At 44.3% G+C, this 14210-nt stretch overlaps 2 protein-coding genes across 2 annotated transcripts in view; both read left to right on the top strand.

Annotated features, from left to right (window-relative positions):
* The window catches only part of LOC143290578 (sialin-like), a 39618-nt gene extending 33366 nt beyond the window's left edge, over positions 1-6252 (top strand). The window contains exon 10 of the mRNA XM_076600149.1: positions 2296-6252. Within this exon, the coding sequence (XP_076456264.1) occupies positions 2296-2544 (249 nt within the window). The 3' untranslated portion in view covers positions 2545-6252. The remainder of the gene's footprint in view (positions 1-2295) is intronic.
* Positions 6253-10864: 4612 nt separating this feature from the next.
* Positions 10865-14210, top strand: part of LOC143290576 (putative transporter slc-17.2) — a 19982-nt gene continuing 16636 nt past the window's right edge. Inside the window, exon 1 of the mRNA XM_076600148.1 lies at positions 10865-10932. Coding sequence (XP_076456263.1) covers positions 10875-10932 — 58 coding nt within the window. The 5' untranslated portion in view covers positions 10865-10874. The remainder of the gene's footprint in view (positions 10933-14210) is intronic.

Below are 14210 nucleotides of genomic sequence, written 5' to 3'. Positions count from 1 at the left end.
AACCATAGACATATGAGTCTGTACTCTGTACTATGTTTGTAAAAGGTTTCTTTCTTTATTCCTTTCTTTCTTTCTTTCTTTCTCTCTTCTTTTTTCTTTCTTTCTAGCTGTCATTCTTTCTTACCTGTGTACCAGGTGCTCTGACTCTCTGAAATGTAGTGGGTGTCAACCATAAACATATGAGTCTGTACTCTGTACTATGTTTGTAAAAGGTTTCTTTCTTTCTTTCTTTCTTTCTCTCTTCTTTTTTCTTTCTTTCTAGCTGTCATTCTTTCTTACCTGTGTACCAGGTGCTCTGACTCTCTGAAATGTAGTGGGTGTCAACCAAAGATATACGAGTCGTGTGTACTGTTTGTAAATGGTTTGTTTCCTTTCTTTCTTTCTTTCTTTCTTGCTTTCTTTCTTTCTTTCTTTCTTACCTGTGTACCCGGTGCTCTGACTCTGAAATGTAGTGGGGGTTAACCAAAGATATATATCTATGCTTCTATGTTTGTAAATGGTTTGTTTCCTTTCTTTCTTTCTTTCTGTCTGTCTGTCTGTCTGTCTGTCTGTCTGTCTTTTTAGCTGTCTTTATTTCTCACCTGTGTACCCGGTGTTCTTATTCCCTTAAATGTGAAGACGGTCACCAAAGGTGTGAACCTGTGCTTCTGTGTTTGTAAATGGTTTTGTTTCCTTTCTTTCTTTCTCTCTGTCTTTCTCTCTTTCTTTCTTTCTTTCTTTCTTTCTGTCTGTCTGTCTGTCTTTTTAGCTGTCTTTATTTCTCGCCTGTGTACCCGGTGTTCTTATTCCCTTAAATGTGAAGGCGGTCACCAAAGATGTGAATCTGTGCTTCTGTGTTTGTAAATGGTTTGTTCCCTTTCATTCTTTCTTTCTTTCTCTCCTTCTTTCTGTCTTTTCTTTCTTTCTGGCCAGCGTGCCGGGCGTTCTGTCTCACTGTCGTGTGCAAGAGGTCGCAAGAGGTGTGAGTCTGTGCTTCTATCTAGAATTGTGCAATCAGCAACCATCTACCTGAAGATCTAATGACAGTGCTTCTATCTAGAATTGTGCAATCAACAACCATCTACCTGAAGAGCTAGTCATGACTGTGCTTCTATTTAGAATTGTGCAATCAGCAACCATCTACCTGAAGATCTAGTCATGACTGTACTTCTATCTAGAATTGTGCAATCAGCAACCATCTACCTGAAGATCTAGTCAAGACTGTACTTCTATCTAGAATTGTGCAATCAACAACCATCTACCTGAAGATCTAGTCATCAGCCCCATCCACATGTAATATGCGGCTTCTGTTCAAACGTGTGTGTGTGTGTGTGTGTGCGTGCGTGTTTGTGTGTGTGTGTGTGCGTGTGTGAGAGAGAGTGTGTTTGTGTGTGTGGGTGTGTGTGTGTGTGTGTGTGTGTGTGTGTGTGTGTGTGAGAGAGAGAGAGAGAGAGAGTGTTTGTGTGTGTGAGTGGGTGGGTGGGTGTGCAGTGCATGCATGTGTCAGTACGCACAAGTTTTTATATTGATATGTACTTGTATGTATCCTAATTTCTGCTGTACATGTATTTGTGTATGATTTTCGATTTATGTTCGTACCTTGTTACGTACTATCGCCCCCCCCCCACCCCCCTGCCCCCCCTATTCCTTGTGACGCCGATACACTTGGTAATAAAGGCATATTCTATTCTATTCTATTGTATTCTATTCTTTGTTAATGGTTTGTTTTCGTTCGTTCTTTCTTCCTGGCCAGCTTGTCGGACGTTCTGTCTCCCTGTTGTGTGGAAGAGGTCAGCTGAGATGTGAAGACTCTGTGCCGCATTCTCTGGTATTGCTTTCTCTGCTTCGTCTGTGTTTATTGCTTTCTCTGTTTCTTCCTTTTCCCCCTTACGTTCTTTCATTCATTCTTCAATACCAGGTGTTCACTGTGTACAGCGCTGTACTGCATTGCATTGCACTGTAGTGTACCGAACTGCACTGTGATACAATGTACTGTCCTACACTGCATTGTAGTGTAGTGTAGTGTACTATACTGCTCTGCACTGCATCGTTATGCACTGCACTGTACTGTAACACCACAACACTCCACTGCAGTGTATTGCACTGTGCTGTACTGTACTGTTACTGTACTGTATTATAGTGCAGTGGACTATACTGTATTAAAAAAAAAAAGTGTTTTAATGTCCTTTAGCCATTTACGGTGGTAAGGGCAGTAAATTCATTCATGTCCACTGTCTTGGGCTCAGCATAGATAGGTAGGGGTTCATTCCTCCCCTTGCAATATACTGTATCGTAGATTTTATGCATCTCTCCCAGCAAACTCGAGAGCAGTGGCAGATCGTCTTCTTCATCACTGGCGCCGTGTACCTGTGTGGAACCCTCTTCTTCTGCCTGTTCGCCAGAACTACCGTGCAGAGCTGGGCCGTGCTGCCCACGGAAAAGGTAGAGGAGGAGCCTCTACGGGAGACCACCAACGCCCAGAATCATCACCCGCACAAGCCTGGGTGCCCCCAGCTGGCGGTGGACTCCGGGTGTTCCTCCCACCCGCACAACAACAAGTGTTAGCAACATGCAGAGGGTGGTGTTGTCGATGTCCAGTTATGTGTCCCTCAAGACTTCAGTGAAGAATCACTAAAGTGTGATTAAAGGTTTTTTTTCTTTTCTTTTTTTTGTGGTGATACTTAGAATCACTAAAATGTGATCAAGGGCTCTTTTTTTTAACAAACGCCCACTTAATACCATAATTTTTTTTTCTTTCGTTTTTTGTGGTGATATTTTAAAGCATTAATCATGACCATGTTCACACTGACAAAGCATTAATCATGACTATGTTCACACTGACAAAGCATTAATCATGACTATGTTCACACTGACAAAGCATTAATCATGACTATGTTCACACTGACAAAGCATTAATCATGACTATGTTCACACTGACAAAGCATTAATCATGACCATGTTCACACTGACAAAGCATTAATCATGACCATTTTCACACGGACAAAGCATTATTCATGATCATGTTCACACTGACAAAGCATACCTTTTTATCTGTAATATTGAAGATTCCTAGAATCTCTGATTCTTTTAATTTACAAAGGGCCTCTGTGTTCATATGGCTGGGATGATGATGACATTTTGGTTGATATGCATTTGTGTGTGTGAATGTGTATCAAAGACCATTCCTATTATCATCATATTTGTTGCTATATTTTCTTCTCCTCCTCGTTGTTGCTGTTGTTGATGATGTTGTTGTTCTTCTTCCCATCTCTCTTCCTCCCTCTGTCTCTCTCTCCTTCTCTCTCCCAGTGTGAATCCGGATATGTGTGTGTGTATGTGTGTGTGTGTATGTGTGTGTTCCTTTTCAAACAGCAAAGGACAAGTGACATGACATTAAACTCCGAGCGGTGAGAGAGAGAGAGAGAGAGAGAGAGAGAGAGAGAGAGAGAGAGATGCTGTCAAGAAAGGCGAAGAAAACTGTAGTTCAGTGATGGAATTATAGCGTGCTTTCCAGGTCCCTTTTCTTCTTATTTTGTTATCACTGTTTAGAAAGAAAAACAATGTATGGTTCACCTTCAAAACTCTTCGCCGTGTGTAGTGATGGCCAAGAGGTAACGCGTCCGCCTAGGAAGCGAGAGAATCTGAGCGCGCTGGTTCGAATCACGGCTCAGCCACCGATATTTTCTCCCCCTCCACTAGACCTTGACTGGTGGTCTGGACGCTAGTTATTTGGATGAGACGATAAACCGAGGTCCCGTGTGCAGCATGCACTTAGCGCACGTGAAAGAACCCACGGCAACAAAAGGGTTGTTCCTGGCAAAATTCTGTAGAAAAATCCACTTCGATTGGAAAACCAAATAAAACTGCACGCAGGAAAAAATACCAAAAATGTGTGGCGCTGTAGTGTAGCGACGCGCTTAACCTGGGGAGAGCAGCCCAAATTTCACACAGAGAAATCTGTTGTGATAAAAAGAAATACAAATTCAAAGAAATCATCATCTCGGCTGTATGCGGCGTCAGTTCCAGTACATCTGCAGTTATTCTTCGCAGTTTTGGAAATGAAGTGCATTCACATGTGGAATGCATTGATGTTCAGTCAAAGCGATTTAAGCAAAGGAACTGAAATTGGTACAACGTGGCTTTGTTCAAGAGCGAAGATGAATTATTCACGTCCTCAGTCAGGAATGAATGCAATGAAGAAAGTGTATATTCTGATGCATTTCATTTTTTTTATTTTATCTGTGAGCATTGATAAATTCATCACCATGTTTATGATTATCTGGTGTGTGAGTCTGTGTGTGTGTGTTTGTCTGTGTGTCTCTGTGTGTGTGTGTGTGTGTCTGTGTGTGTGAAACATTAACACTGGCTGCTGCAAGCAGCTATCATTCCGGCCATGCGTTTTACTTAAGATACGAGAAATGAGTGGGAAGTCAAACGTCAAGGTCAACACTTGGCATAACAGGAAAAGCTTGCAGACACAACAGAGCTTTTGTCTCGCAGCCAGTCCTCACGTTGCGTTCTGCACTGATGGGTCCACCGATCTAAAAATCAATGGATGGGTCTCGCTGAGAGGTGAAATTGTTCTGATATTTACAAAGTTCAAGGTCGCTATACAATATGATAGGGAACTAAGCTTCAGGGCATGGAAGAGGTCGGGTCTCGCATAATAAATGATTGATCATGCAAAGAGCAATAAGCTGACTCGAGGTCAAGGCCAGAGGTCAAACGTCACTGTCATGATAAAACACTACCAAGCAGAAGCTTGGAAACGTTACAGAGCTTAGGTTTTACGATCCCTTTATCATTGAACTTTGGGCAGTGATAGTTGTTGACCAGGACATAAACCAACCATTGAAAGCCAAAGGTCAAGGTCACACTATTATCGTAATGAAAGCGTTTCACTACTGTGGTACACTTTCCTGCTTCTGGTGCTTTTTTGTAGAGTTGGGGGGGGGGGGGGTCTTCGGTTGATGATGATGGCGATGATGTGGATACTTTTAAGTGCTTTACAAACACTGTCATTTACCAACGTGGGTAGGGCCGACAGACAGCATCCACTGGGTGATTATGACGTTTCCTGTGTCATTACGACATTTCCTGTGTCATTACGACGTTTCCTGTGTCATTATGACGTTTCCTGTGTCATTACGACGTTTCCTGTGTCATTAGGACGTTTCCTGTGTCATTACGACATTTCCTGTGTCATTACGACGTTTCCTGTGTCATTACGACATTTCCTGTGTCATTACGACGTTTCCTGTGTCATTACGACGTTTCCTGTGTCATTACGACATTTCCTGTGTCATTATGACGTTTCCTGTGTCATTACGACGTTTCCTGTGTCATTACGACGTTTCCTGTGTCATTCACTCGGGTTTCAGTCACACGCACACACACTCGCACAGACATGTAACACTTTTACGTGTATAACCGTTTTGTATATTTACTCAGCCATGTCGGCAGCCACACTCCGTTTTCGGGGGTGTGCATGCTCGGAATGTTATTGTTTCCTTAACCCACTGAACGCTGACATGGATTACAGGATCTTTTAACGTGCGTATTTGATCTTCTGCGTGTGTATACACACGAAGGGGGTTCAGGTACCAGCAGGTCTGCACATACGCTGATCAAGATCTAGTAGATCAGACAAATGTCCACCCTCTAACCCGCCAAGTGCCGTGACAGGGATTTGAACCCGGTCTCTCACATTGAAAAGGTACAACGCTTTTAACCACACGGCTCTTGCATTCCATAATTAGCGTTGGATTGAGTGGGTATCTCGCGTGAATTCCGAAGGCCGTGTGTGTGTGTGTGGTGGCAGTATTGTTCATTTTGTTCAGGGTCTGAAGTTGTTTCATGTTTTGTATTCATGAGACTGATGGATCTGAAGGGGGGTGGGGATGTGTATGGATCCATTTTGATGACTCTTCAGATTTTATTTTTTGAACTGTCTAGCAAAGAAAACATTATGAGGGTTTATAGTATCTCTGTTCTTACACACACGAACACACCCACACCCACGTAACATGTAACAATAATGAAAAAAATATATTTTTTGATAAGATTTTATTTTACAAATGTGATTGTATTGTGCGTACGCGAGTGTGTGTACGTGCGCGAGTGTTAGTGTGTGTGTGTGTGTGTGCGCGCGCGCGCAACTAAAAAATCGGCATTCCAATTTGAATGTGATATTGTTTATAGAAATTCATTCGCATGCCTGCTTGAACAAAACGTATTCCACGTTGCAAGGTAGAGTTATTGTTGTTCAGTTTGAGTGATTTGAGCAAATGGACTCACCCCCCCCCCCACCCCACGTCCCCACCCCACCCCACCAAAAAAAGAATACAAATAAAAATCCACACAGCGTCTTCCGTTTTAAAAGGCAAAAGATCAGTTCATGACCTTGACATGAACAGTATTGAACACAAAAAGTTTTGCATTGTATTGTATTTTGTTTTTGTCACACCTGGTTTAGCAGTGTGAAAAACACGGGCTGCTTTTCCGTCCAGGTGAGCGTCACTGCAGTGCAGCACCAGATATTGTTCCGTCTACAGGTCTATTTGTCTTACTCTCAAAGTCGATTTTACCTACAGAATTTTTGCAAGGGACAACCCTTTTTTTGATGCTGTGGGTTCTTTTACCTGCACTGTGTGTATGCTGCACAAGTGACCGGTTTATCGTCACATCTGAATTCAAAGGTTACATTATACTATTCAATATTGTCCTATTCAAGGTGTCTTCCTGCTGTGATAGAGTGCACAATCAACAGTGCTGTCATCACCAATTCCTTGATAATATCTGTGTCAGAAATTTGTGGGAATCACACGTGTGAATCCTGAATGATTCTTCCTGTTGTTTGGGTCTGGTTGTTTTGAAAGTTTCATGTATTGTATACATGTGTGTGGACATATTGGTATGTGTGTGTGTGTGTGTGTGCTATTGGAACCATCCTCTTTTATATATTATTATTTTGGTATTTGATATGTGTGTGTGTGTGTGTGCTTGTTTCTGTGTAGTAGAAGGAATATGATTTTATTTGTATATATTTGTGCGCGAATGTGAGTTTTTATGTGTTTGTTTATGAATCTCGGATTGTCAAAAAGAAATTTTGACGATTTTATCGCTGATGTGCATGACTGTAATGTGTTTATGTTGATTTTTAAAGGTGTAAATTCTGTAACAACTAAAAATAAATCTATACTGTAAATGTTTCATGTCTGGATCCTTGTACTATATCCGCTGTGCATGCAGGCTTTTATTTCTGCACAAATCAAGCTCAGGTTTTGTGCATGTATCGTATCGTTTAAAGAAGGCTATAAGCATATTTTTGTACTAGGCCATGCTCTTTTTGTTCGTACTTTATTCATACAAGAATTTGGAAAAGAAAGGTATACAACTCACATACACAGCGGGGCAACAGAAATCACATCGTAGTTATGTATCTTGTGTCGTGTGCAGTAGTGTGACAGTCATATCCGACTACAACCATCAGAACAGCAGAGGAGGCAACTGCGGTCCAGACTATCTGGGCTAGAATTTGATTATAGTAGAGTGCCCAAGTTACACCCCCACTCTCTCGGCCAAGGGTTCTTAGGACAGTCGGTGTTGGGATGGTTCCCAAAGGCCAGTTAGCCCCCAAGGCTGCAGCATCAAGAGGCAGTGCAGTCTTGCCTCCTGGTTTGAGAGTCATCGTCCTTCACAAAAGACTAGGCTGTAAACGACTTGCCATTGCAATGGAGTACCTTGGATAAGTAAGTTCATACTCTCCAACAATCAGGCAAAGGGTGACCCACCGTTGCCAAGGAGAATAAAACGAAAGCTGCTGTGAGATGTACCTGAACAAACATCGTCAGTTACACAAGGAAGGTGAAGAATGACAGGCTAAGTTAAAGTAACTGCAGACCATAGACTGAAAGTAAGGAACAGAGTTCAAACAGAACAGAAACGGTAACTCAAAACTACACAACCAAGAAGAAAAGGCTGAAAGTTGATCAAAATCTGTAGCAGTATCAGTAGCTCAAGGAGACGTCACTTCGTTCGGTCAAATCCATATACGCTACACCACATCTGCCAAGCAGATGCCTGACCAGCAGCGTAACCCAACGCTCTTAGGCCTTGAGAAAAAATAAATAAATAAAATAAAATAACAAACATTAATAATAAATTAATTAATTAAAGATAATAGATAAATACATAAAAATACTACTACTAATAATAATAATATTTATAAGGCGCAAAATCTTGATGAAGTCAACTCTAAGCAAGCAAGCAAGCAAGCGCACACACACACACACACACGCACACACACACAAAAGAAAAACAACAACAAAAAACAACGATGATAAATAAGCAAATAAATGTAAAACATGCAGACACACACACACACACACACACACACACACACACACACACACACACGCATGCATGCATGCATAACAGATATGCAACAAACATGCAGTTTCACAGATATGAAAACACAATCAAATACACATAAACGTACATGAGCACCAACACACACACACACACACACACACACACACATTACCCTGCACCACCCAAAAAAATCAGAATTACAAGAAGAAGGGGAACAAAACGACAAAGAATAAAGATTGCAAGTTACAAACAGAGGTTTCAAATGGAGAAAACATCAGTGTATTTGACAAATAATCAGAAGGAAATAGAAGACCACAGCAACAAACGAGAGAGAAGAACACAAAGAGTTTCAGTTTCAGTAGCTCAGGGAGGCGTCAGTGCGTTCGGACAAATCCATATACGCTACACCACATCTGCCAAGCAGATGCCTGACCAGCAGCGTAAGTTGGTAACCCAACACGCTTAGTCAGGCCTTGAGAAAAAAAATAGGAACACAAGAATTTTAATGTCAGGTCACCGACGTGTATACATTTTGATTGCACGTGATGGCACACACACGTCTTAAGTGAAATGTGGAGAACAAAACAATGAACTAAATATACAGTGAAACAAACGAGAGAGACATGAAACCAGGCAGTTTAACCATTTGAAAAGCAGTTTTTATTTCCATTTATACAAAAAAGAGTTCTGGTCTGGACGTTAGCCATTCGGATGAGACGTGTAGCGACGCGCTCTCCCTGGGGAGAGCAGCCCGAATTTCACACAGAGAAATTCGTTGTGACAAAAAAAAGAGAGAAATACAAATACAGTAACCCTCCACCTGACCCTGATCTGCCCCAGATGCTTACAGAAATAATGAGAAAGGAAGACAAACAACACATTTTCCTGAACAACACTCCCTCCCCCCCCCCTCCACCAAAAACCAAACCAAACAAAGGGAGAAGCAGAATTATTGCATGTAACGACTATCTGTGTGCCTGCCTCTCTCCATGTCTTTCTATGTTTCTTTGTGTTATCTGCACCCTCTCTGTCTGTCCGTCTTTGTTTGTCTGCCTGTCCGTCTCTCTCTCTGTGTCTGTGTCTCTGCTTGTCTCTCTCTGTCTGTCTGTCTGTCTGTCTCCATCTATCTCTGTCTTCTCTCTCTCTCTCTCTCCCTCTCTCTCTCTCCCTCTCTGTCTCCCCCCCTCTCTCTCTGTGTCTGTCTTGTGTCTGTCTGTCTGTCTGTCTGTCTGTCTGTCTCTCTCTCTCTCTCTGTGTCTTGTGCCTGTCAGTCTCCCTCTCTCTGTCTGTCTGTCTGTCTGTCTTGTGTCTGTCTCTATCTCTCTCTGTGTGTCCCTCTCTTCCATAATGGACAAACCGGATACTGGAAGGAATGTTAACATCTCCAGTACCAAAACTTAAAAAAAAAACAGGTCAGGTAACGTGTCCTGTGACACCAGGCATACGGGGATACGACCCTGTTACCTCATTTGAATCTAACAGTCTGAGTCACATATATTGTGGAAAAGGTCACGGTCCCGTTTATTAAAGGGTGAGATACATCCGTTTCACGCATACATGCACTCGTGGCACGTGTGACAGACACTGTCTGGGCACCAGAAGTTCTTAGGATAATGAGGTGAAACTGTGAGAGGCTGTGTCTGCCTGCCATTGAGAAAGAGAGGGGGTAGGGGGTAGGGTGGAGTATACACCTTGCACTGAGACGAAAGTCGTAAACAGCAAAACATTCCTGACCATGTTCAGTGTGTGTGTGTGTGTGTGTGTGTGTGTGTGTGTGTGTGTGTGTGTGTGTCCCGTTTAAAGAGGAGAGGAGGGAGTACACCAGTTTCACACACATATGTACAGTCTTGCATTATTTTACTTTTTCATCACAACAGATTTCTCTGTGTGAAAGTCGGGCTATCCTCCCCCCAAGGAGGATGTGTCTGGTTATTGCGGCACACCCATTTTTTCCCTATCGTTTTTTTTCTCTTTTTTTTTGCCTGCAAATGTGTTTCCTGTCAAAGTGGAGTTTTCCCCCCAGAATTTTGCCAACCCGTTTGTTACTGTGGGTTCTTTTACGTGCACAAGTGTATGCTTTACATGGGTCCTAGGTTTGTCGTCTCCTCTGAAAGACAACACCTAGACCACAATAAGTGGAGGGGTGGGGATGGAGCACAAAAAAAAAAAAAAAAAAAAATCCATGGGATTTGAACCTGCGGACACCCGCTTTGTAGGCAAGTATTATTACCACCATGCCACCGCTAGCATTTTTGTGATGTAACTGTCCGTGTCTGTCAAGGACGTTGATGTATAAAGTTTCGATGCCCCCAGAGGGGGTAGGGGGGGTATACACGAAATAATCTTCTTAACCTTGCCTTGCCTCGGAACACAGTGCCGTACAGTGGATCGACCCCTTTAGCGTGTCAGTCCTCACAAACCGGTATGGCAGTTCAGTTGAGCGTGGCTGGGTGCGGTGTTATACCACGGCCATAAATTGGGTCAACACTGTCATTTCAAAAATTGGCAAGGGGGAGACACCAATGGCTCAGGATCTCGCTGACATGTCTGATGATCAAGGTACACCACGTGTTTCCACAGGTAAGTCACTGTGCCTGGTTCTCTTTCGTTTATTTCCTCTGTGTGTGTGTGTGTGTGTGTGTGTGTGTGTCTGTGTCTGTGTCTGTGCCTCTGTATGTGTGGGTGTGGGGGTGTGCGTGCGTACGTGTGTGTGTGTGTGTGTGTGTGTGTGTGTGTCTGTCTGTCTGTCTGTCTGTGTCTGTGTCTGTGCCTCTGTATGTGTGGGTGTGGGTGTGTGCGTACGTGTGTGTGTGTGTGTGTGTGTGTATGTGTGTGTGTGTGTGTGTGTGTGTGTGTGTGTGTCTGTCTGTCTGTCTGTGTCTGTGTCTGTGCCTCTGTATGTGTGGGTGTGGGTGTGTGCGTACGTGTGTGTGTGTGTGTGTGTGTGTGTGTGTGTGTGTGTGTGTGTGTGTGTGTGTGTGTGTGTGTCTGTCTGTCTGTCTGTGTCTGTGTCTGTGCCTCTGTATGTGTGGGTGTGTGTGTGTGCGTACGTGTGTGTGTGTGTGTGTGTGTGTGTGTGTGTGTGTGTGTGTGTGTGTGTGTGTGTGATCATACAGCCCTACGAAAACACGAGCAGCCGATTTGTTTTCTCCAGCCTGTTTTTAAATTTGATATAAAAATAATTTGGTAATATTTTTGTGAGAAAAGCGCGAACATACAATACAGAATTCTACAAGAAATAAAGTCGTACATAAAAACACAAACTATAATCTGTATCAAGGAAATCTGACACATGGCAGTGTGGTGTGTGTCCATCGAGATCGATGATGACCATCGTTGTCATCCAGCTGGGGTATGGGGGGAGGTTGGTGGTGGGGGGGATGCTCATGAATCTATCTATGAATGCGCAGATGGCTGAATAGTCCAATCTGCGGACGAAATGTTCACTGACAGTTGGGGCAGACAAAGACAGGCATACCATTGTCAGGGAGCTTGTTTGCCCGTGACTTTCTGGCCTGCCTCTTCTGAACAGCTGCAGCAGTCCTGTTGGCCTCGCACAACTTTGCGCCTTTGTGCACAGCAGCGCGACATTTGTCACGGTCCACTGCAGATTCCTCCCAGGTGTCAGGGTTGATATAAAACGCTTTCAGAGAGACTTTCAGAGTATCTCTGAAGCGCTTCTTCTGACCTCCGTGTGATCTCTTCCCTTGTTGCAGCTCGCCATAAAACAGCCTTTTGGGCAGCCGATGGTCTGGCATGTCCGCCACGTGTCCAGCCCAGCGAAGCTGGGACTGCATCAGGATAGTGAAGATGCTGGGAAGGGTGGCTTTTGCAAGCACCTCCGTGTCTGGGGTCCTGTCTTGCCACTTGATGTTCAGTAGCTTCCTGAGGCATGTTGTGTGGAAGTGGTTCAGCTTCTTGGCATGTCGTTGGTACACTGTCCAAGTTTCGCAGGCGTACAGTAGTGTGGGGAGAACTACTGCTCTGTAGACCTTTAGCTTGGTCTCAAGACCAATGCCTCTTCTGTTCCAGAAATTTGCACTGAGTCTACCAAAGGTTGCGCTTGCTCTTGCAATCCTGACATTCACCTTATCTTCGATGGTCGCATTTCGTGACAGTGTGCTGCCAAGGTATGTGAACCGCTCCACCGCACTGAGTCTCTGACCGTTGACTGTGATGTTGGGCCGAAGTTCCTGCTGGCAGTGGCAAACTTGTCGACGCTGAGTTGCATGTCAGCTTCAGATCCAGCGTTGAGGGCACAATCATCAGCAAACAAAAAGTCTCTGATGATGTCTGTCATGACCTTCGTTTTTGCTTGAAGCCTTCTGAGGTTAAACAGCTTGCCATCTGTTCGGTACTTTAGGCCGATTCCAACATCGCCATCTCTGAAGGCATCAGTAAGCATTGCAGAGAACATGAGGCTGAACAGTGTTGGAGCCAGGACGCAGCCTTGCTTGACACCATTTGTGACAGGAAAAGGAGCAGATGTTTCGCATTGTCCTGGACTCATAGAATTGGCTGACCAAGGAAATAAATTTCCGAGGGCATCCGTACTTGGCCATGATCTTCCACAGTCCCTCTCTACTCACGGTGTCGAAGGCCTTAGTGAGGTCGACATAGGTGGAGAACGGATCAGCATTTTGCTCCTGACATTTCTCTTGCAGCTGCCTTGCAGCAAACACCATGTCGGTGGTTCCGCGCTCTTTCCGGGATCCACATTGGCTCTCAGGCAAATGACCTTGGTCAAGGTGTGCTGTGAGGCGGTGTAGTAGGATCCTGGCAAGTATCGTGCCTGCGATGGAGAGCAAGGAAATGCCTCGATGGTTATCACAGGCTTGCCGGTTCCCCTTTCGCTTGTACAAGTGAGTGATAGATGCATCTTTGAAATCCTGGGGGATCGTCTCTTCTTTCCACATGAGTGAGTACAGCTGGTGGAGCTTCTCAGTCAGCACAGTGCCTCCATCCTTGTAGACCTCTGCTGGTATGGAGTCTAAGCCAGGTGCTTTGCCACTGGATAGCAGACGGATAGCTTTCTGGGTCTCAAGAAGTGTTGGCAGATCGTCCAGTGTTTCGTTGATGGGGACTTGTGGGAGACGGTCTATGGCTTCATCATTTATGGAGGAAGGGGCGATTTCAGACACTGTTGAAGTGCTCAGCCCAGTGTTCGAGAATTTTCTCCTTCTCGGTGATCAAGGTATTCCCATCTGCACTGAGGAGGGGGGATGATCCTGAGGATGTGGGACCGTAGACTTCTTTTAAGGCATCATAGAACCTCTTCATATCGTGCCTGTCAGCATATCCCTGCATCTCATCAGCTTTGTCACTCAGCCACTTATCCTGCATATGACGTAACTTTTGCTGAACAGTCCTGCAGATGGCACTGTACGCATCCTTTTTTGATGTGGACTTTGGGTTGCTCAGGTAGGCTTGATGCAGACGGCGTTTCTCATCCAGAAGCTGCTTAATTTCATCACAGTTTTCATCAAACCAGTCTTCGTGCTTTCTGGTCATGGGTCCCAGGGTCTCTGAAGCTGTACTATAGATCAGCTCGCGCAGGGTCCTCCATTCAGACTCCACATTCTGGTTGTCCAGAGTGTCGGATTCCAGACGATCTTCCAGCAGGTCCACAAAGGTCTGTTTGATGGTGATGTTTTTCAGCTTAGCGATGTTGAGCCGTTTTGGAGCCTTCTGGCCTTGGGGACGTCTCTTGGGCTGGATTCGAATATTCAGCTTCGAGACTACACGGCGATGGTCTGTCCAACACTCGGCGCCGCACATGGTCTTTGTCACACGTACATTTTGCATATCCCTTTTCCTGACGATGACGTAATCGATGAGATGCCAATGCTTTGAGCGGG

Source organism: Babylonia areolata, chromosome 15 (assembly GCF_041734735.1).
Source record: "Babylonia areolata isolate BAREFJ2019XMU chromosome 15, ASM4173473v1, whole genome shotgun sequence".
Lineage (NCBI taxonomy): Eukaryota > Metazoa > Mollusca > Gastropoda > Neogastropoda > Buccinidae > Babylonia > Babylonia areolata.
This window is presented reverse-complemented; position numbering and strand designations above follow the sequence as displayed.